This window comes from Microcaecilia unicolor, chromosome 2 (genome assembly GCF_901765095.1).
Source record: "Microcaecilia unicolor chromosome 2, aMicUni1.1, whole genome shotgun sequence".
In the NCBI taxonomy this organism is placed as follows: Eukaryota; Metazoa; Chordata; class Amphibia; order Gymnophiona; family Siphonopidae; genus Microcaecilia; species Microcaecilia unicolor.
The window spans coordinates 131088617-131111794 of record NC_044032.1 but is presented as its reverse complement, the minus strand read 5'-3'; the positions used below and the strand labels follow the sequence as shown (position 1 = coordinate 131111794).

The 23178-nt window shown below is 42.5% G+C and overlaps 1 protein-coding gene across 1 annotated transcript in view; it reads right to left on the bottom strand.

The window, feature by feature from the left end:
- The window catches only part of ZFYVE16 (zinc finger FYVE-type containing 16), a 258233-nt gene that overhangs the window by 36007 nt on the left and 199048 nt on the right, over nucleotides 1–23178 (bottom strand). The window contains 9 exon segments of the mRNA XM_030193331.1: nucleotides 1615–1777; nucleotides 3116–3196; nucleotides 7417–7567; nucleotides 18688–18799; nucleotides 19083–19158; nucleotides 22266–22310; nucleotides 22313–22418; nucleotides 22420–22469; nucleotides 22472–22489. Coding sequence (XP_030049191.1) covers nucleotides 1615–1777; nucleotides 3116–3196; nucleotides 7417–7567; nucleotides 18688–18799; nucleotides 19083–19158; nucleotides 22266–22310; nucleotides 22313–22418; nucleotides 22420–22469; nucleotides 22472–22489 — 802 coding nt within the window.

Here is a 23178-nt window from a genome sequence, read left to right as displayed (position 1 = left end):
CAAGGAGGAAGGGGACTGCTTTGGCAGTGGATTTCTTTGACTGACAGGGCTTCAGCATCCCCACCAGCAAAGGTATGATATCTAATGGGGGGAGGAAATGCATGTCCCCCCCCCCCCCCAGTCCATCCCTGTGCCCCCTTCCCAATGGACTGCTGGCTATGCCCCGCATTCAATTGCACAATTAAATTTTTAATAGTCGTGTGATTGTAAATTTTAATCGAAATGCAGTCCTACTTATATTAGCTATAGAAAAGTTATTGAACAGATCCCCCAAACTCCAAGCTACAGCACGAGATCGGATAATCTTTAGGACTGGAGAATTGCAATGTCCCTTTGGATTTAATACAAATGGACACATAGATAAGCCCTTCATCTTTTTCTCTGTGCACAGTTATTTGAAGCAGATTTTTTGTAAGGCTGACTTTTCTAAATATTATTGGCTATAAGGAAGCTATTTATCATGTGACAATTTATACCCAGTTTTTTCGGCAGCAATGTTTTTTCCCCCATAGTAAGTTGTTTTTCCTTGCTCCAGGGTTCTGGGTTAATATGAAACCAGTGATAGTAGCCATTATCAGGGAGTCTAGAATTATAAGCTACCCCCGGGCAGTTGAGGTTTGTTTTATTATATATGATGATATAGCCAGTAATTGTGCTACCTACAGCCAAAATAAGAACACTTTATTTTAACGAGTAGTTATTTATATGTTTGCTTTTCCAACTGAGAGATCTTCTGAAGAGTCACTTTTTTTTTTCATGCCTGAGGAAAAACTGGGAGAATTAATTTTGACAAATGCCGATGAGATACACTACTTTTGTAGTTTGGATATTGGAAATAATGTAAAGAGCTGGTAGGTGGGGACTTTACCCTTGAAATGGGCACAGGGGGCCTTAACATATTTGGGGTTACAGTTTTCAGGGTCTTTACCAGCGAAATGTGAGTCACTTATTTTATTTGATGAAACGATGCTTGCAGAAGTGAAGAGATTTGCTGCCAATTTGCAGAAGGCTGCGCTGCTCTAAACAACTCACGAGGTACCTCTAAAATTGAAGGCATTAGCTTCTGGGAACTCATCTCATTCAACTACGAATATGCTGTTTCAAATACATCCAAGCACTTTCATAAAAAACAAGCTATTGCCAACAGCTTCAGTAACCACTCTTCTGTGCAGATAGAAACACTGGTGCCAGAAGAAAGTGGAACATATCTGGTTCCTGGTGTAAAGAGGGCTGGCACACAAGAGCTCTTGAGGCTGAGTACCATAGAGTTAATGGTTATCCTTAAAGTTAGATACCTTTGACACAAGGTAAACAGACCCTAAAGTGAACATTTACCATTTCATCAGCTTCTTTTCTCAATAGGCAGTGTACAGACAACCTGAAAAAAAATCAAAATTATCTGAAAAGCAGAAACTTACGGGAAGACAGCTGATCTTGTAAACTCCCACACCAAAGCCTGACTGCCAACATAAGTTTAGAAATTAGACTGCACCACAGGACTCTCGCCATGGCTATAATTTGGTAAACCTGTTATGGCTACTTTTTGCCCTTGCTGCAAAAACACACCACAAATTCCCCTTGACACTGAGAAAAGTTCTAGAACACTTTTGTTACCCTTTGTTAACTTTTTCTTCACTTTCTACCCAACAGATGTTTACATCTTCTCTCAAGTCTCCTGCATCCAGCTTTCCACATGTAATGCGAAAGTCTTTCTTTTTCCTCAGAGCTTGCCGAAGGGCTTCCATCGTTTCAGGAGTTATCTGCACCATCAGTCCATCTGTGTGAAAACAAGCACAACATTTCTTACTTTCCTTTACACAGCAGACTTCTCACTGTACTGAAGCTCATGTGAATGAACGTCAGAATTTTGAAACTCAACACACATGACCCAGCAGAAGAAACTAAACCAGCAGAACTGCCTCCTCTCAATAACTGACCAGAGGTATAATTTATTTTATTTATTAGGATTTTATTTACCACCTTTTTGAAGGAATTCACTCAACAGTAAGAATAAATCAAACACGAGAATAGACAATTACAGCAGTAAAAATATTCAAACAACAATACAAAGTATGGCATAGTTCTAAGCTTTCCTCCTTCAATTCTAGATACCCTCTCCTCTGCTCACTTGCTCCTTATCATATCTCATTTCAAGTTGTCACAGGGGTAGAATGGTTCCCTCACCCTTCTTTTTCCCTTTTCTGTGTCTCTAATCCCTCTTCCTCCCAGATACTCTCTTGCTATAATCTTCTAGCTTCCACTCACCCTCATCCCCATTTCTCCCATCCTCACAACGTCAAGTTCTCCCCCTATCCCCGCTACTTATTTTTAGCTTTTCCTTCACTCTCCTCTCTTCTCCCGGTTTCCCAGAAAACATGGTGAAGCTGGGCCCTAGATTTCCCTCTACATATCTGGTCTCATCTGTTGCTTACATATTTTTAAAAAGGAAGTCCATAGGTAGTGGGGTTGTATCTCATGGTATCTGCCAGCACCAAACATCCAGAGCTTAAAGCAAGAACATCCCAGTGACACATATTTTTGCTGCTAGAAAACGGAACAATAAATGTATAACATAATTCTTTTGAATGGAGTTCCAGAGTACAAATTAGGCATCAGCAATGAAACTTAGCAGGCTTCTACTGTTACTTAATGCGCGCTTGGTTTCACCAGTGACTGGTTGGTATAAACGTTCCATTTTCCAATACTACATGGTGACCACTGCTTAGGAAATGAGACTGGGCAATAATTCTATTTGTTCTTCTTCACTTCAAACGCTGCCTTCGTCAATCAAATTATAAGTGATACATTTTAGATTGCAAGTATATCGGCAATCAAGTTGCATGTGATATCTTTAAAATGGACTAGCTTAATATACCTGTGACTAGTTTTCAGGAACTATATTCAGAGACCTTACTGTGTGCCTCCTTTGCTGGCTGTCCTCAATCTTGTAGTTGGAATTGTGTGATGCCTTGGAGTCACCCGCCCCCTCCCACCAACAAAATCACTGGCCTGTAATAAAACTGGGTCCTGGTTACACTCCCTTCATCAGGTCAGTGTGCAAAATGAGCTAACATGGAACCCACACTAGATTATTCAAGGTGTATCAGATGCATACCTTCAACTATACTGGATTTGGCAAGAAATCCAGACGATGCTTTCAAGGCTCCGTTGAACACAACGAAACTTGCACCTGTAACTAAAATGGAATCACAATTAGAAACAAAAAAACTGCAAGTAAACAACTGGATGAATTGATCTTTTTTTTCCCACCCATTTTCTATCCCTATAAGTCCCTCTACCTTTTTTCTCTTGGACACTCCTATTCCTGCTCAAAGCTTACTAGCTCTGTTGGCTCCCTAAGATCTTTGGGTGTTATGACAGCTGCTTCCTCTGCCCTCTAGGGATTCAAGGAGCAAACTCAAAGTAGGCCTTGGCTCTACACACTCTTGGAAATATTCTTTTTAATTGTAATTTTATTTTGTTGCTTTTCCTCTCAAATTACAATAAGCAGAAAAAAAAAGAAATTCCAGAATATTTTGGAACAATGCAGCAGGTTTGAACCTTATGATTTGGCGCTAGACAGCGCGTTTATACCACATCTGCATTTCTTAAAGCCATACATGACAAGAGTGACCTGAAAGATCAAATCAATTTGGGCTTTCTTCTACCTGTTATCTCATCTTTTTCTATGTTGGGGAAAGAAGGGTAATCAGGAGAACACCAAGAGAGAGGAAGAAGAATAAATGTTACTCTGAAAGCAACAAAATGTGGAGATATTCAGATCTATGTCCCCAAGTGCGAGCTTGAACAGAAAAAAGAGAGCCTGCATTGGAATACCTGCACATGCTACAAAACACCTTGGGTCTTTCTGAGTTCTGAGTAAGCTATCCATGTTGGCATTGTCAGATGACAATACCTACAAAGTATGGCTGATTTCATCCTGCCTGCTGATACAGAAAAGACACTTTTCTGAGACCTACTTCCTCTAGGTGTTCTATAAGGCGGCATTTTGACTTGTAATCAACAGATCTGAAGAGACTTCTACTGAAGAGAAGTTCTTTATGGAAATTAGATCTCTGGGTTGCCTACATGCAACTGCTCTAGGATTTACAGGACATACCTTACCAGTCTTGCAGGCCCATCTCATCAGGTCTTAAACCCTTTAATGCTATAAAGTAGTGCACCCAAATTTGCATGTACAATTTGTAGAACAGGGTCAGCAGCACAAGACTTAATTAATTAGATGTTAATTGGCCCTTAACAATTTATGGTGTTAATTGGTGCTAGCACTAATTGGAAGTTACGTACATAACTGCCCCTTACTACTACTACTTATCATTTCTATAGTGCTACAAGGCATACGCAGTGTTGTACACCATACAGAAAAATGACAGTCCCTGCTCTAAGAGCTTACAATCTAGATAAGACAGGTAAACAGACAGAACAATAAGGGTAAGGGACTAGAGAGGTGAGGATAAAGGGACAGGGCAAGTGGAGTAGTGGTTAGGAGTCAAAAGCAGTGGTAAAGAGGTGGGCTTTAAGTTTTGGACTGAAAACGGCCAAGACGGGCTAGACGTACAGGCTTGGGTAGTCTATTCCAGGCGTGAGGTGCAGCAAGATAAAAGGAACGGAGTCTGGAATTAGCAGTAGAGGAGAAGGGGACAGATAAGGAGAATTACCCTTAGTTCGTATTCTATAAGCTGTGCACTCAAATTCCAGTATGCGCAATTCCACGGGGGGGGGGGGGGGTGTGGACCTGGGAGGGCATGAATGGGTTGGGGGTGTATCAGGCAGTTACGCATGGTGGGTTATAGAATATAGTATTTACATGCTTTTTTTTAATTGAAAAATTTATTGCTACAATTACAACATAAGAAAAAGGCAGATAATTTCAACAATAAAATTCACGTATACCCACTAGCCCACGTTATGAGAATCATCCGGAGCATCAACTAAACGAAACAACAAAACCAAAGAATATGCAAGCCTACTATAATCAATATACCCCCTAAACCACCTGCAGAAAACATTAAGCAGTAGAATCTCAATTTTACTTGCAAGGAGCTCTTCAAAAAACATAAAGAATTGTTACCCCATGTAACCAGGCATTTGCAGGGAAATTATTTTTAAAAAGTGCCTCCAACTGCCAAACTTTTGGATTAAGCAGGGAGAAAGGGCTTATGTCTCATTTGAGTATGCCTGGATACGTCAGGGAACATTAATATAGTCTGACCACTAAAAGGCATACTCTTTTTCTGGAAATAGGTTTTCAAATCAACATCTTTTCTTACAGAACACAAAGAAACTAACAGAGTTGCTCTTTTAGTTATAAATCCTGAGCAATCTCTTAGTTAGATCAAGGCTATCTGGAGAATTTAAATTGTCCATGTCCCCCATCTTGATTAGCTAGAATCTTTAGGAAGATAATAGGAATTTATGATTACACCATTATCCAAGGTAAGCTATAGAATTTCCTTGAATACATCAATGAGTCACAGGGAAATTTAGCAGCTGCAAATCGACTGCCCTTGAAGCATTCTCCAATGCCTCCATCTGAAGATGAATCAACAGGTTATCCTTAGTTGAAGCCACAATTGCAGATTGGCATACTTCAACCTTTTCAAGATTTTCCTCATAGAAGAAATATCAGTATCTTGTTCAGATATTTTGCAGATGCTTCCTCAGTAAACTTACTATATAACTTCAAATTATCTTGCAAGGTTTTTATTCATCTTAGCTATTGCTAAGCAATAGCTAGGGGGCAGACTCAAGAAAAATGTCAGTAAGTATTTTTTTCACGGAGGAGAGTGGTGGATACTTGGAATGCCCTCCTGCAGGAGGTGGTGGAGATGGAAAACGGTAACGGAATTAAAAAATGCATGGGATAAACATAAAGGAATCCTGTCAGAGGAATGGATCTGCAGAAGCTTAGCGGAGAATTGGGTGGCAGAGCCGGTGGTGGGAGGGGGGGCTAGTGGTTGGGCAGACTTCTACAGTCTGTGGCCCTGAAAATGGCAGGTATACACATAAAGTAGCATATATTGAGTTATCTGTTGGGCAGACTGGATGGACCGTGCAGGTCTTTTTCTGTCGTCATCTACTATGTTACTATGTAAATGTCCTTAAGAGAAATATCCTGTAACAACAGAGGCGGCTCAGTTAAAGGTTATAGAGAAAAAGGAACTGAAACCAGTACCTTCACATTCAGATTTCCAAGAACTCCTTGTAAAAGCTTTGAATTCGGAGAACCTCTCTCATCAGATGACACTTGGAAGGGGAGTTGTCACACTCCTGCGCTGGAGCATTCACTAGCTGTCTGGCTGGAACAAGGGCGGGGGTGGGGTTCAAACCCCTGATGAAAGCATCGGAGGAAGAAAGAGGTGCAGACTGAGAGACCGTAACTCTCTTCGTTCCTCCTTTTCTCTTCCCCATTGGAGCGGAGCAGAGTTCCATACTCCAGGCTCCAAAGGGGCTCCAAAGGAGTGGGGCATGCCCTTTGATCGTGCCCTTTCGGGCATGCTTCCGCGGTAGGGATGGAGGAATATAGCATGGAGTCAGGGCCTCCTTCCATGACGCTGGCAGCCCTGTGCCTGCACAGTCTCAGGTAAATCCCTGGTAACTCCCTAGTATTTACATGCTTAACTGCTACAGTTAGGCATGAGCATTTATGCCAGTCATGAGCTACCATAACTGCTCGTGCCTGATGTTAAGTACATAAATGCAGACTTATGCTAGTTTTATATAAGGCAGTTGTGCACACCACCAAGCCCTACTTGTGGAAGACTCAACTACAAGACACAAAGACGGTAATTTTATAACAGAACGCCATGGGTAAGGTGCCCAGCGAGACACCAATGTAGGTGCTATTTTATAAACACAAGTAGGCTGCTGCTTGTCTTTATAAAATACTAGTAGTAAGTAGGGGGGGAAAGAGGGGGTTGCGACAGATTGAAATGTTAAAATGTTTCAGACAAAATGATTATTGTATTGAAGGTTTTTGAATATTAATTGTCTTGCATTGTCTTGAAATAAAAAAGATTTATTAAAATAAATACTAGTAGTAAGTATCAAAGACATGCCTGGAATGTAGGTGAAAATCACTTACACCTCACTCAAGATTTTGTGTAAATAAAGGTGCATACTTTATGGGTCATAATGCATGTAGACCAAGGTATTCATAATCTACCTTCATATATGCTAACCTCAGCCCATGCTTCACCTCTGTGCATGCCCACTGGTTAGATACATGCCATCATGTCATGCCATGTAATTTTATGCCAGTCATTATGTATACGAAGTCATTTATGTGCGTATGTAACCACATACATGCAGGAATGACTTATAAAATTACCTGCACAAGGTTTGATTCAGAGTTCCTGTGAATCTGCCTCTACATTGGCTGGATAAGCCGCTTACCTTTACGAGGTTCGTCTGTAGCCACTGTTTGCTTGGTCTGGTACTGGCCCTCGTCATTCTGCGCACAGAACAGGTGAGAGTCTGCTTCTGTACTGAAGCTAGCTCCAATGCTTATCACATGCTCATTGGAGGAGTTGATTAGTTTCAGTATCTAGAATACAAAAAGTTACATAATTCCACCTGTAAGAGTTTTGTATAATCACACTGAAACATCTGTTCTACCCTAATCTAATTGTTATTTTCAATTTTTTAAAACATTCTTTATAAATGTTGTTCTCTTTTTCTTGAGCTCAGAGCGAAAAACAGACTGCTTTCTCTCTCTCAGCACTGGATGCCTACTACTGGGACACGTTTTTCACTCAAACCTGCAGGTGCAGAATCACTTCCAGCGATACAACTGTGCCATATCTGGAGAAAAATCCATTTGTGGAGAAATCAGTATATGAAACTTTAGAGGTGCAAATAAATCTCTTTGAATTTAGATCTACATTTCAAAATATCACATTGAAAATGAATAATGATATGGGTTACATTATTTTGGTTTTATGGATGATTAATCAGATTTGAACACCTCAGCATAACAGCATCAGAATCAATGCTTCACACTGCCCACAATCTTTCTTGCTTTTCTTTTGATTACATGAGACTACTGGGCACACAGTGGGGTAATTTTATATAGGTTGCCTAAAGTTAGGCGTCCCTACCCCTGTATTCTATATATGGCACCCAGATTTGATGCCTAAATTTGGTGTGTAATTCTAAGATACAGGCGTAATGTAATTGGCTAATAAGCCATTAAGAGCAATAACTGGCCACTAACCAATTATTGATGCTAATTAGCATCAATTAGGATTTGTTTGTGCATCTGGCTACACGCTATTCTGCAACACTTGATGCCAAATCCCATAGCATGCAATTCAAAAGGGGGGGTGGGCATGGGATTGGGCATGTCAGTGCATTCTGAAAAGTGGAATAAATTGTTACAGAATAATGGGTCAACGCACCCAACTTATGCACCAGCATTGACACTAAGTTTCAGTAGGTATAAGTTAGGGCACACCCTTTATAGAATACAGGGCATAGCACAAGAGGTAACAGTGTTGGGTCCACTGGGAAACAGTGACCATAACATAATCAAATTTTAATTAATATCTAGAGTGAAGTCACAAGGAAATCTACTGTAGCAGCATTTAATTTTCCAAAGGGTGACTGTGATAAAATGAGGAAAATGGTTAAAAAGAAGCTATAAGGATCAGCTGTAAACGTTAGGGCTGTAAATCAGGCATGGACATTGTTTAAAAATACCATCTTGGAAGCCCAGACCAGATGCATTCCACATATTTACAAAGGTGAAAAGAAGAGCAAATGATAGCCAGCATGGTTAAAAGGTGAAGTGAAAGAGGCTATTAGACCTGAATGAAGAAAATAAGAAGCAACATAAGGACTGGCAATCTAGATGCAGAGCATTGATAAACCAGGCTTAAAAAGAATATGAAGAGAAACTTGCTGCAGAGGCAAAAACTCACAGTAACAACTTTTTCAGGTACATCAGAAAGAGAAAGCCTGTGAGGGAACCTGTGGGACCATTAGATCATGAAGGAACAATAAGGGCACTCAGAAAGGACAAGACCAAAGTGGAGAGACTGAATGAATTTCTTTACTTCAGTCTTTACAGAAGATGTAGGAAATCTACCTGTACCAGAAATGGTTTTCAAAGGTAACAATGCGGAGGAACTGAAAGAAATCTCGGTGAACCTGGAAGACGTACTAAGTCAAATCGGCAAATTAAAGAGCACTAAATCATCAGGACCGATAGCATGCACCCTAGGGTACTGAAAGAACTCAAACGTGAAATTGCTGATCTGCTGTTAGTGATCTGTAATCTGTCATTAAAATCATCCATAATACCTGAAGACTGGAGGGTGGCCAATATGATGCTGATTTTTAAAAAGGGTTCCAGGGGTGATCCAGGAAATTACAGACTGATAAACCTGACGTCAGTGCCAGGCAAAAAAGTGAAAACTATTATAAAGAATAAAATTAAACACATAGATAAACGTGATTTAATGGGACATAGTCAGCATGGATTCAGCCAAGGGAAGTCTTGTCTCACCTATTGTTTCATTTCTTTGAATGTGTGAATAAACATGTAGATAAAGGTGAGCAAGTTGATGTAGTGTATCTAGATTTTCAGAAGGCTTTTGACAAATTCCTCATGAGAACTCCTGAGAAAATTAGAGTCATGGGATAGAAAACAATGTTCTGTTATGGATTAGGAATTGGTTGATGCGATAGAGGTTATGTTTAAATGGCCAATTTCTCAGTGGAGGAGGGTGAATAGTGGAGTACAGAAGGGATCTGTACTGTAATGGTGCTAATTAACATATTTACTAATGATCTGAAAGTGGGAACGACAAGCGAGGTGATTAAGTTTGCAGATGACACAAAACTAGTTGTTAAAACACATGCGGACTGTGAAATATTTCATGGAGACCTTAGGACTGGGCATCCAAATGGTACATGAAATCTAATGTGGACAAATGCAAAGTGATGCACCTTGGGGAAGAATAATCTGAATTATAGTTACCTGATGCTAGGGTCCACCTTGGGGGTCAGCAACCAAGACACAGATCTGGGTGTCATAGTAGACAATACACTGAATCTTCTGCTCAGTGTGCGACGGCCAAAAAAGCAAACAGAATGCTAGGGATTATATGAAAGGGATGGTAAATAAGACTGAATATACTATAATGCCTCTGCATTGCTCCATGGTGCGACCTCACCTTGAGTACTGCATTTAATTCTGGTCGCTGTATCTCAGAAAAGATATAGCGGAGCTAGAAAAGGTTCAAAGAAGGGCGACCCAAATGATAAAGGGGATGGAACTCCTCTCATAAGAGGAAAGGCTAAGAGGTTAGGGCTCTTCAACTTGGAAAACAGATGGCTGAGGAGAGATATGATTGAGGCCTACAAAATCCTGAGTGCTGTAGAACGAGTAAAAGTGAACTGATTTTTTTACATTTTCAAAAATACAAACACTAGGGGACACTCAATGAAATACTTTTAACACAAACAGGAGAAATATTTTTCACTTAACAAATAGTTAAGCTCGGGAACTCGTTGCCAGAGGATGTGGTAAGAGGTTTGGACAAGTTCCTGGAGGAAAAGTCCATAGTCTGCTATGAGATAGACACGGGGAAAGCCACTGCTTGCCCTGGAATTTGTAGCATGAAATGGTTTCTGTCAGGTACTTATGACCTAGATTGGTCACTGCTGGAAACAGGATACTGGGCTAGATGGACCACTGGACTGACCCAGTATGGCTATTCTTAAGAATCTTTTCCGGCACCTATTTTGAGCACTATTTATAGAATCTGGCCCCTAGTGTGTGCTCCACAATGCCAATTAAGTGCTTAATTGTTGTTAGAGAATATTAGCGTAAATCTGCAGTTATGTGCATAATTTTAGGCGCGAGCATTTAAACTAGCTCTATGGCAGGCGAAATGGTTGCCCCTAAAATGCGACAGTTACCAGCGTAACTGACAGTATTCTAAATGCTTAGCACTTAAATGCTTGGCACACCCTTACACTGCCCATACCCCTTTCACATCCATGCCCCCTCACATTACATGCAATAGAATTTAGGCGCTAACATTACTAATAGCGCCTAAGTGCCAGTTAGTGTCAACTAGCCCCAATAATTGCTGATTACTGCTTCTTAATGCCAGTTTGCATCTAATTAGGCAATTAAATTACACGCGTAACTGATACTATTCTGTAACGTATGTGCCAAACATGCTACACAGCAAGGTAGTGTAGCCAGAGCTCAATTCTGAGTATCCTTGGAGGTGGACTGGATGGGCATGCCCTCGCATTCTCTCTTCGCCTGCTACCCCCCCCTTCCCCCCTGGCTGGCAGGAATCCTGAAGCCCCACCAGCTGAAGAGACCTCTCGGAGCCCCCTTGTACTGTCTCAAACTCAGGTAGTTGGTGACACGCTTCCAGCCATCAATGGCCCTCCCATGCATTCTCAGTTCATACGCATGAACTAAGCATGCACGAGGGCTGTAGTATCAGCTGCTGGAGGCACACCAGACAGTTTTGGGGGACAGACAGTTTTGGGGGACTCTGGAGAAGTCTCTCAGCTGGCCGGACTTCGAGATTCCTGCCAGCTGCACTGACCATGTGCACTGCCACTGGGTGGGCCACGCTATACGCAAAAATACATGTCCAAGGTGAATGAATTTGCACACTAGATTATAGAATAAGGGGGCAATTCTGGTATACATCAGTACTGTGATAGACAATTTATACAAAAAGGCAAATGCATCCTCATATTTCTGCATTTTTTGGGAACGGCATTTGCATTGAAATAACTGTAGTGATATTAACTAGAAATAAACAGCAAAATCTGTGCTGGATTGCTAGCATCCAGCTTTGGGGGACAGGCAAGGTGAGGAAGAAGGGCTCGTTCATACAGTATTACAAAAAACAGAAGAAACCAGTCTTCGCAAAAAAAACACCAAATAGCAAAAACAGCAAAGATGACTACAAAAACAAAATAATCAAAAATTAAAACAAGAAAAAAAATCAAATTTGCATTTAAAAATACAAATACATAAAAAAATAAAAAATATAAAAAAGACAACACTTGTTTATAAAAAATTAAAACACTTATTAGCCAAAGGATAGCAGGGAGAAAGGGACTTGACACAGCTGTTTCGGCCGTACAGGCCTGCGTCGAGTCTTCTCACCGTGTGTTGATTTTTAATTCTATCCAATTGTAAAGGAATATGTGTGTCTCTTTTAAACTGTAGCGTTAAATGATCCTTGAAACAAAGTGAAAACAAAAGCATCAGAGCAACATTATCTACCTCTTGCAAGTCCTTTTCTCTTTCTTCCCCCCCCCCCCCCCCCCCCCCCCCCCCCTCCCCCCCCCCCCCCCCCCCCCCCCCCCCCCCCCCCCCCCACCCCCCCCCCCCCCCCCCCCCCCCCCCCCCCCCCCCCCCCCCCCCCCCCCCCCCCCCCCCCCCCCCCCCCCCCACCCCCCCACCCCCCCCCCCCCACCCCCCCCCCCCCCCCCCCCCCCCCCCCCCCCCCCCCCCCCCCCCTTGCACTTGGAAGTTTCTTCCTGCTCCTTTGAGGTTCTACAGCAGTGATTTTCAACCTTTTTCATCTTGCGGCATACTTACAAAGCGCAAAAAGTGTCAAGGTACACTACTAGAATCTAACCCACACCCGCCCATCTCTGCTAAGATCCACCTGCAAGTAATCTCTTCCATCCCCACCCATACCTGTAACATTCCGAAGGTGTTATTTCATTTAATTATGCTACTGAAATACATTAGAGCACCAATATACTTGCTACTGGGAAACCGAAGCAGATAGACTGTTACAGATTCCTACACAGACAACACTGTCAGCAATCCTTCACCTCAGTTGCAGATGCAAACATGACTGAACTAATACAAAATAGGGAACCGCAAAAAACATGCTGACAAAACTGAAAAAGATACCAGACTCTACATTATCGTGCAACACCAGAAAAATAGAAAGAAATGAATGTCCTCCTATACCGTGCAAAATAAAGCCAACAGATGTAAATTCTCAACACCTGCATAATTCAATCACTAAACTGAAAATAAAATCATTTTTCCTATCTTTGTGGTCTAGTGATTTTATTATTCCAATCATCTTGTTGCCAATTGGTTCTGCTTTCCTCTGTCTGTGCTCTTAACTCTGCTTCAAGGGCCTTCTTTCCACTTGCAATTTCTTTTCTCACCTCCTGCCCTACTATGTCTGTTTGACACTGATTTCACATTCAGCTTTCATCAATTTCTCTGCCTCCTTCTCAAATCTATCTTATTTTCTCTTTCTCTTCCCTTCATGTGCAGCCTGTCCTCCCATCTTCCCATCCCTCATGTGCAGCATGTCTTACTTCTTCCCTTCCCTTTCAGTATAGCATGTCTTCCCTTTCCTATATGTGCAACATTTCACTCATTTTCCACTGTGGTATTGTCTCTCTTCTTCCTCTTTCCCTGCAGGTCCTGGAATCCTCTCCTTCCCCCACCCCCCAAGTCCAGCACCTCTTTCTCTCTCCACCCCCTCTCTTCACACAACTCATTGGATCTCTCTCTTCCCTCACTGACCTCCCTGCCCAACACCTCTCTTCCTCCTTGAACCCACTCTCTCCTTGCTCCTCATACAGAACCTCTCTCCGTCCTTGATCCCTTCTGTCAGTCTTCAAAATTACTTCCAGGTTTGCTTTTTCATTTCTCTCTTTTCTTCTTTTCCTCTCCACATGTCTGCTACTGATCTTTTTTCACTTTTCTCTTCTCTGCCTTTATATTTACCTATTTGATTTTACCCTAATTCTCCCTTTTCTCTTCCTCTTTACCTCTCATCTACCTACCATTTTTTCCTTCTCCCTCTCATCCCCTCTCCAGCATTTCTCTTGCTCCCTTACAGGCTTATTTTCGAAAGAGAAGGGCGCCCATCTCTTGACACAAATCGCAAGATGGGCGTCCTTCTCACAGGGTCGTCCAAATCAGCATAATCGAAAGCAGATTTTAGGCGTCCTCAACTGCTTTCCGTCATGGGGACGACCAAAGTTCACGGGGGCGTGTTGGAAGCATAGCGAAGGCGAGGGGGGCGTGCCTAACACATGGGCATCCTCGACCGATAATGGAAAAAGTAGGGCATCCCTGACGAGCACTTGGGCGACTTTACTTGGTCCATTTTTTGTTACAACCAAGCCTCAAAAGGTGCCCGAACTGACCAGATGACCACCGGAGGGAATCGGGGATGACCTCCCCTTACTCACCCAGTGGTCACTAATCTCCTCCCACCCTAAAAAAAAAAAAAAAAAACTTTAAAAATATTTTTCCAGCCTCTATGCCAGCCTCAAATATCATACCCAGCTCCATGACAGCAGTATGTAGGTCCCTGGAGCAGTTTAGTGGGTACTAAATTGCACTTCAGGCAGGCGGACCCACGCCCATCCCCCCTACCTGTTACACTTGTGGTGGTAAATGTGAGCCCTCCAAAACCCACCACAAACCCACTGTACCCACATGTAGGTGCTCCCTTCATCCCTAAGGGCTATGGTAGTGGTGTACATTTGTAGGGAGTGGTTTTTTTTCGGGGGGGGGGGGGGGGGTGGGGGGCTCAGCACACAAGGTAAGGGAGCTATGTACCTGGGAGCTTTTTCTGAAGTCCATTGCAGTGCCCCCTAGGGTGCCTGGTTGTCAGGGGGCATGTCAGGGGGACCAGTGCACTACGAATGCTGGCTCCTCCCACGACCAAAGGGCTTGCATTTGGTCGTTTCTGAGATGGGCGTCGTCAGTTTTCATTATCGCCGAAAATCAGGGATGACCATCTCTAAGGACGACCATCTCTAAGGTCAACCTAAATGTTGAGATTTGGGTGTCCCCGACCGTATTATTGAAACGAAAGATGGCCGCCCATCTTGTTTCGATAAATCGGGTTTCCCCGCCCCTTCGCGGGGACATCCTGCGAGGTCGTCCTCAGGAAAACTTGGGTGCCCCGTTCGATTATGCCCCTCCACGTCTTTCTGCCTAGTCCTCCATTTCATAGTAACATAGTGGATAACGGCAGATAAAGACCTGAACAGTCCATCCAGTCTGCTTAATATCCTCTGTGCATTCCCTCTCAACCCTCACCTACCCTGCAGTGCATCTTATCCCTCATCAGTCCCAGCTCCATTCTTGTTTTTTCCGTTTTCTCTTGCCTCCATGCTATGCTTTTAATTTCTTACTCTCTACCCCTCTCATACTGCCTCTCTTTCACCACCTTTTTAACTCCATTTTAACCCCACTCAACCCTTCAGAGCCCATCATCCCCTTCCTCCAATACCCTTCCTCAGGACTCCCATCCTTTTTCAATGCCTCTCTACCAGGTCGTTTACATTATGTCTCAGCCTTCTCCCCATATTTTATCACCTCTCTCTTACCCCCTTCCCATTTCACACCCTCACTCATTCTCTCAACTCATCAACACACCCTCACTCTTACCTACTAATTGCCAGATCCTCATTATTCCCTCAAGAGTCTCTCTACATCTCACCCATCCATAGACCCCCCCCCCCCCAAACACTCCTCAATTCAATTCCCAGTCATCTTCTGCTCTTTTCGGGGTCTCCAGTCCATATGACAGTCTTCTCTCTCCATATCCACCATCATTCCCCTCTGCATCCTGTCCTCTTTAGCACTTGCCCACTATGTACCCACTCCTTCCCCTGTGTCCCTGCCCCTTCTACTACCCAGCTCTTTCCCCTCATCCAAGGGCAGGCTTCTCTCTTGATTTTCTCTTTCCATCTTTAGGTCCAGCAACTTTCCCACTCTGCTCACCTGCCTTCCCCCCTCAGCATATCTGTTTCCTACTCACTCTGTACTGCTCTGGTGAACATTTTTCTCCTCTCTCTCTCCACTAAGTTCAGGCATCTTCCTCCAACGCAGATTCCCCAGAACCAGCATCTTCCACCCTTCCTCTCTACCCTCACTGGCATCTACCAACCACACAACAGTACTCCCCCAAAACTGGCATCTTCCACCTGCACTCCCTGAACCAACATCTTCTACCTGCGCCCCCTCCAGAACCAGCACCTTCCACCCATGCCCGTGACCCCCCAGAACCGCATTTTCCATCTGCGCCCATTCTCCCCGAAGTCCAGCGACTATTTCTATGACTTTCTTCCTCTCCCTGACGCTCTTCCAACCTTCTCAGTCAGTGCCAACAGCAACGGCAATCCATCCAGGCAAGCTGCTCCCTGAAGTTTTTTCTGCAGCTCCCGCCTATGCTGGAACAGGAAGTTGCATCACAGGCGGTGGCAGCTGCAGAAAGAGAAAGCTTCCAGGATTAGACTGCCTCAATCGCTGACACTGCTGGTACTGAATGAGAAGGTTGGAAGAATATTGGGGGAGGAGGAAAGGAATAAAAGTTAGCGGACCTCATTGGGGGGGCACAGGTGAAAGATGCTGGTTCGTGCATGGGGCATGCAGCGCGGGTCAAAGATGCAGCATATCTCTCTAGAGGGGATCTTCATGAGATCCCCATGGCACACCTGCTGTGAGGGAAGCTAAACTGAGCTCAATGGTGTCTTGGGAGACAGCCAGTTTGACACTGCCACGCTGAAGTAATCTGTCGAGAAAAATTGAGAAAAGTAAGAAAGCACTGGCATCCCTGACGAAGGAGTGACTGAAACAGGGTGCTCTGTTGGACGTTTTTGAGAAGCAGTCGAGTGAAACGCCATAAGATAAGTTTATTTTATACTGCTTGGAAATTTCATTGGTGCTCAGTATTGTGGTGTGTAGGATAGCCACCCACTATGGACTGAGAAAAGTTTTTGTCTGCAACAACGGTGAATTTTTATATTAGCTAGACACTGGGGAGTCGGTGGTTTTCAAATAATATACTAGAATACTGTCACTTTTGAATATTGTATATTTCAGAGTCTATTATTGTCATTTTGCCTATTACTATATTTGTTGATTTGTGATCTGCCTAGTAGTAGGCAGAATGGAAAATTTTAAATAAATAAATAATAGAAAATAAGTTAAAAGAAGTAAAATAAAAAGTCACAAAATGAGGAAAGAAATTTTTGGGGAGGTTAATGATGTATACAGCTAATAAGGTAAGCCTAAAGAATTGGTATTTCTCATTGACATCTAGCTTGGCTGAAATTGTACAGCCTATACTGAATATTCCCTTATTTCCTCATAATAAAATACATTATTTGATTAAATTGGCTTCAACCCCATTTCTATTATATAAGGATTAGTGGGACTGCTTTTCTTAGGGCAGCCATGGTCCCCAAGGTCTACACCCCAGTCAAGTTTTCAAGGTTTCCACAATGAATATGCATGAGATTGATTTGCATGTACTGTTTCTATTATATGCAAATAGATCTCAGGCATATTCAATGTGGAACAGTAGAAGAACCAGAACAATAAGACCATGCAGGTGCTGGAAACAAACCCAAGACTGGCTCAGTCTGTCCAACAAAAAATGGATGTTTTATTCTCTGACAGAGCAGCATTTGAGTGGTGAAATCCAGTACTGTGTTGGAAAAAACGTGAATATAAACAAGTAGACACATTCAAGAAACCCTGGGTGCTAGCCGCTCCAAAAGTTAAAGGATATGTTTTCAGAATATTGAGCCTAAGCCTTTGCTGGGATAACACACAGTAATAAGAAAATAAAGACTAGAAACCCAAATCATTGCACATAGAAAAAAAAAAAACTTCAAGAATCTACTCTTACCTTAATTAGTGGCTCTCTATTACATTAAGAGTAAAATAACTTATATACATATCCAACAAAAATAGAGCCAGCTGGCAATCCAAAATACCACCAGGCTAGCCCTGCTATAATGGCTTGTTGGTCAGAGGCTATATTCACAAACTGCTTTCTCTGATAGTGTGCTCAAATAAAAATTAGCAAAGAAATGTAAAAAAATGAAAACAATTAGCAGATCAGGCACTAGAATAGCTGATTTGCTCAGTACCCTAATTCTAGCAGTAGCCAACCCAGCTCACAAGTACCTGGCATGATCCCCCAAAAAAGTAGCTAGATTCCATGCTCTGTGTCTGTGTGCTGACTTTGTATACCTCCAGGCAATTTTATAACAATTCACTTCAGAGTGCAAGACACCCCAGTTCCTTATAAAAAGAACCCTAAAGGAGTAGGCCTAGCGAGGTTCTTCAATTTACCAATATCTTGACTCTGTTGCATACATTTTGGCTCTTATTCTAGGATTACTTCTAAAACGCTCTCATTTCATTTCTCCTAATTTTAAAAACTGTTTTCTGTGTGGGGGAAGGGGTATATAAAACAAATACAACTTCTTTTAGGAGTCACAGACCGTGCTTTTGAACAGCTCTTTCTCTGTAGCTCCAAAGGCTTGTGCTGTTGTCATGTTTTGTTTATAACTGTGAGAGGCCTGCGTGAGCTCCTGATGGGGAACATATCAGTGCCTTGATTCACATACATTTATAACCGGAAGAAGGGGTGTTTCTAAGCAGGAGGGGTTTCAACCCAGTAAATAATGGCAGATCAAGACCAAAAGGCCCATGCTGTCTGCCTAGCAGCAACTTCATGCGCTTTCGGCAGATGTGTATATAAATAGCTAACCTCTACCCCCATGCTCCTCAGCAAACCTTTCAACAACTTTAAACACTAATAATATTACTAGTACTATGCTATGGAGAAAATGTAAAGAAAATACAGCATAACATGTTGCCAGATTACGCACCTCACTGTACCGACGTACAGGTATTTTAATGTAGCTTTTACCCATTTCCATATGGATCAATAAGCCATCTATAGTAGGTAAGGTGTACTGAAAGTTTCTGAGGTCCTGTAAGGCATATTTAGAAAACCATCAGCTTTAAATATATATTTAAACACATCATAACAGTACAAAGAGCAGCTATAGAATGAGAGCGGCTGTATAAATTGGACAGGGTTTCAGCATACTGCTACAAGATTTACATGACATGTGACAGGGGAAGCCCTGACTAAAGGACAACAGAGTGGCTTTCTCCTTGGCTGACATAGATAGTCCCCATGCATTGACCTGGTTCTTCTGTTTTTGTTTTTCATGGTAAAAATAAACTGGAATAACATAATATAAACCACTTACAGCTAAAATTCATAATTGTATGTCCTATTTCGCCAAAGAGAGGCTTCCGATGTCTAATGCTTGTTACAGGAGATGGGTACACTTTGCAAGAAACAAAAGAACAAATGTTAGAAATACATTTTATACATTGTACAAGTACAAATAGTTTCTGCTTTCCCTATATACTAATAAATAATGTAACTCATTACACAAGAATACATGTAACAATTAACAACAGATCATTTCCATTCATTAATGAATCATAATGGTTTCAAAAAATTAAGGGGTCCATATTCAAAAAGGTTGAACCAGGCAGGAATCACTAAACCCTGCTGAACTGGTCATTCCTGGATACTCAGCAGCACTTCACCGGATAGTACTGCTTAACATCCTCCTCTGACCGCCTCAGCCAAAGAACTAACTGGCAAGGTTAGGGGCGGAGCCAGCACTTAACCAATTAGCAGTGATATTCAATCCATTAACTAATTAAGTGAGCAGATATGATGCACCAGTATGAAAGTCAGCCAGTATGTGGTTAGCTTCTGGGTTGCCACACTAGCTCAGATATTCAATACTGGAGGCCAGAGCCAACATTGAATATCTGGGGTTAACTTAGAACGCGGCTGTAAGTCATTTTGGTCCTTCCAAGAAATGATTCCTTAACTGCTTTACTATTTAAAAACAAATTATACACCATATAAAACTAACTCACCTTCCCACCTCGTGATATGTCAATCATTTTATTACACAAGATGGTCATTTTATGAGGCATTTTCACATGTAAAGCAAGCTTTACAGGCAAAAATAGCCATTATAAATTGCATAGGTGAATATGCAAGTCTAAGAGCGTGTGCTGACAAAAGCTTACGTGGTCTGCACATAAGCATTCCTGGGATGAAGTCTGAGTGCAGATGGAGCAGAGTTGCAAGGCTTCTGCATATTTTCTGTAATACATGTGTACCTGAACAGGAAGTTCAACTTGCCTTGCAGGAGCAACTACCTGAGAGACTTTGTACAATAGTAGCAGTAGCATAGCCAAGGGAGGGCTGGGCCCACCTACTTTGGCCTCAGGCCCACCCAGTACCAGCATAGCTATAATGTGGCTGGCAGGGATCCCCAAGCCCCACCAGCCGAAAACTCCCAACAACTGTCCCTCCTGCATACCTTGTAAATAGCAGATCTTCGCCTACAGTGAGCAGTGACTGATGCATACTGCTCGCACTGGCCCCACAGCCTTCGCTCTGATGTATTCTTGCCTAGGTGGAAACAGGAAGTTGCATCAGAGGGAAGGGTATGGAGCCAACATCAGCTGTGTGTTGTATTAGTTGCTGCCCGCTGCTGGTGAAAATCTGCTATTTAAAAGGTATGCGGGAGAGGAAGGATATTTGAGAGACATATGGCATGCAGGTGAGAGAAGAAGAGACCACATCATTTGTGGGACAGGGTGGGGTTCTTCTGCCCACCCATCCCAGGCCCACCCAAAATTGGGTGTCTGGCTACGCCCTTGAATAGTAGGGCTAGTTCTGGGTGTCCACTGTATAAAGGCATCACTGCCTTTATAAAATAGGTGTTATTGGTCCAGGGGGAAGTCCTATTTTGATTGGGGGCAGAAAGGGGATCAACAGATTGCTGATATTGTAAATGAAGAGGAAGCCCTATATGGGATTAACCATTTTAGGGAGCAGGGTTTAATATCAGAGGTGGACCTAATAATTTGATTTTGGGTTTAATTACTCAGCTTCCCAAAGCAGTGCACAAGTTTGGGTACAGTAGATAGGTCCCTTCCCTGAAGGCTTACACTCTCTAAAGTCGAAGGGTGAAACAACTTGCTATCAGACAGCATCTGCAGGAGAGGCCAGATTTGAGCCTGGCTTCCTTGGTGCTTTGTGCTCACTGCCCAAGGTGCCTACGTTGGTGAAATGGATGAATAAACTTCGGTACATTTGTGATATGGAACGTTTGCTGGCCATTTGTAATTATACACTAGCTAAATGGGAGTCTATCTGAGAACCATTTTTAACTCATTGCTCCTCTGTCAGTATGACTGGGAAGGAGAGTTTGGGGCTAGTATATGGGGGAGGGGAAGCTTTTGTTTCCTACCACTTTCCCTGCTCTGTTGTTCTTTCCTTCACCTAGACTTATTGCATGATTGGAGGGGGAGGGGGGGTTGGTGGGGTTCTCTTTCATACCACAAAACCAAAAAGTTTAAAAGTGTCTTTTTGTGTTCATTTGATTGTCCGAGGAGGGGCTTTTTCTCCCTTGTACCATTGTGAAAATGTTTGTATTTCTTCATCTTGTTATATTGTATCTGGTTCTTGGTTCTCAATAAAGACTTCTTAGATTTAAAAAAATTTTGGGGGGGGTCCTTTTTCTAAGCAGCGCTAAAAAGTGGCCTGCACTATCACCAGGGGGGGTCTTTCCCTGTTGCTTAGGCCACTTTTAGCACTGCAGTAAATAGCCAATTTTCCTATTTCTGCAATAATGACCATGCACTAATTTTCCCATTAGCGCATGGCCATTACTGCATGAGATCTTACCAATACCCATTTTGCAGGCAGTAAGGGCTCACGCACTACCTCTGTGTAATCAGTTAGCATGTGGAAATGCCCACACGTTAACTGATTAGCATAGCCATGGCCTACTCTCGCCCCCAAACCCATGGGGTAGTGTGCGCATATGCAGAAACTACCATGGGACGCCTGAGCCCGCCCCGCGGTAGGTGCATTTTAACCTGCAGGTAAGAACGCATTAATGCTTACTGTAGCTCAGTAAAAGGGCCTCTTTATGATATTATAATGTTTGCTTCTATTTTAGGTGCCTATAAATTTTATTTTTAGCGAATTAGAAGTTCTTTTGAAGGTAGAGAAAAATATCTGTATTTTTATGCCATGTACAGTTGCTAGGTATCTTTTCATCAGCTTAGGAGGGGTCACAGAGCACTAAGGGAAGTGGTGTTTTTGTAGTGGGGGCTGTTCACTGGTTAAGAGTTAAAGAAGCCTTAATTCTAATCTTGCATCTCAGCACTCTTAGACATCAGGAGAATATGCTGGGTCAAGAAAGTCAAGCTATATTTTGAAAAGAAATCCTAAAAAAAAAAAAAGACTTTTCATTTCATTGAGGAGATGTTTACAATCAACAAAATTCTGAAGCAAATCAGTGTTGAGAATATATGTTTTTTTGTACGCTTTTGCTTAGCTAGGTCAACTTACCACCATATTCTGCTCCCAATCTCAACATTAGCCGAATTGGAAAACCTTTGCCCAAGGAACCTCCAGTTTCTGGATGAGAATACCACAGAGGAAAGGACTATTTGGTAAAGGAAGTTCACAGAGATCCTGAAATGTGGGTGTAAGGAACAGAACATCCTCCATGGTACTTGCTGTCGAGAAAACTCTCAGTAAAAGTAATATTTCCAGGTTTCCTATGTGCTTTCCTATTGAAAACAAAATATGCATGTAGTTTAGTTCCAGGCAAGCGTAATGTTCCCAAAACTAAGTTAAATTGTCTGAATGTTCCACTAGATAATCAGGGCTCGATTTAAGGTTTAACACCTATAGGCAGGACCAGAGGGTGAAGGCAGAGATCCTCCCTTAGAACTCAGACACCCAAAGGGCCTCCTGGAACCTGAAAACACAAGGGTCAGTGTAATATGCCAGAGTGCCATGATGTATATCTTTGAAGTGACACCAGCACAAGGCCCTAAAAGAAGTGAGAGAAGTCTCCTTTTTGGCCAGGGTACTTGGACCTCCAAAATTTGGTGCCCAGATAGTTGCCCATGTCTAAATCTGGGTCCAAGAATCATTTTGAAGGCCAGGATGCTGACCTAAGGCTACACAGCGGATCACGGCCCCAGATTACCCAGACTATGCGGCTTAGCTAGGCTACAAAGGGTTATTCTTTTATCACAGACCTCCTGCAAAGACCTGAGAACTGAGCATTACAGTTTTCCTTTTCTCCACTTAGTTTTCATATTTACTGACTTGTTCTACATAAAGGTTTTAGATTTCCCATAGAAAAAGGAACTGAATCATTCATGTGCTGCTTTTATATAAATGTAGACATGACAAATGAGAAGGTGGTAGAACGAGAGGACATGAAATGAGATTGAAGGGGGGCAGACTC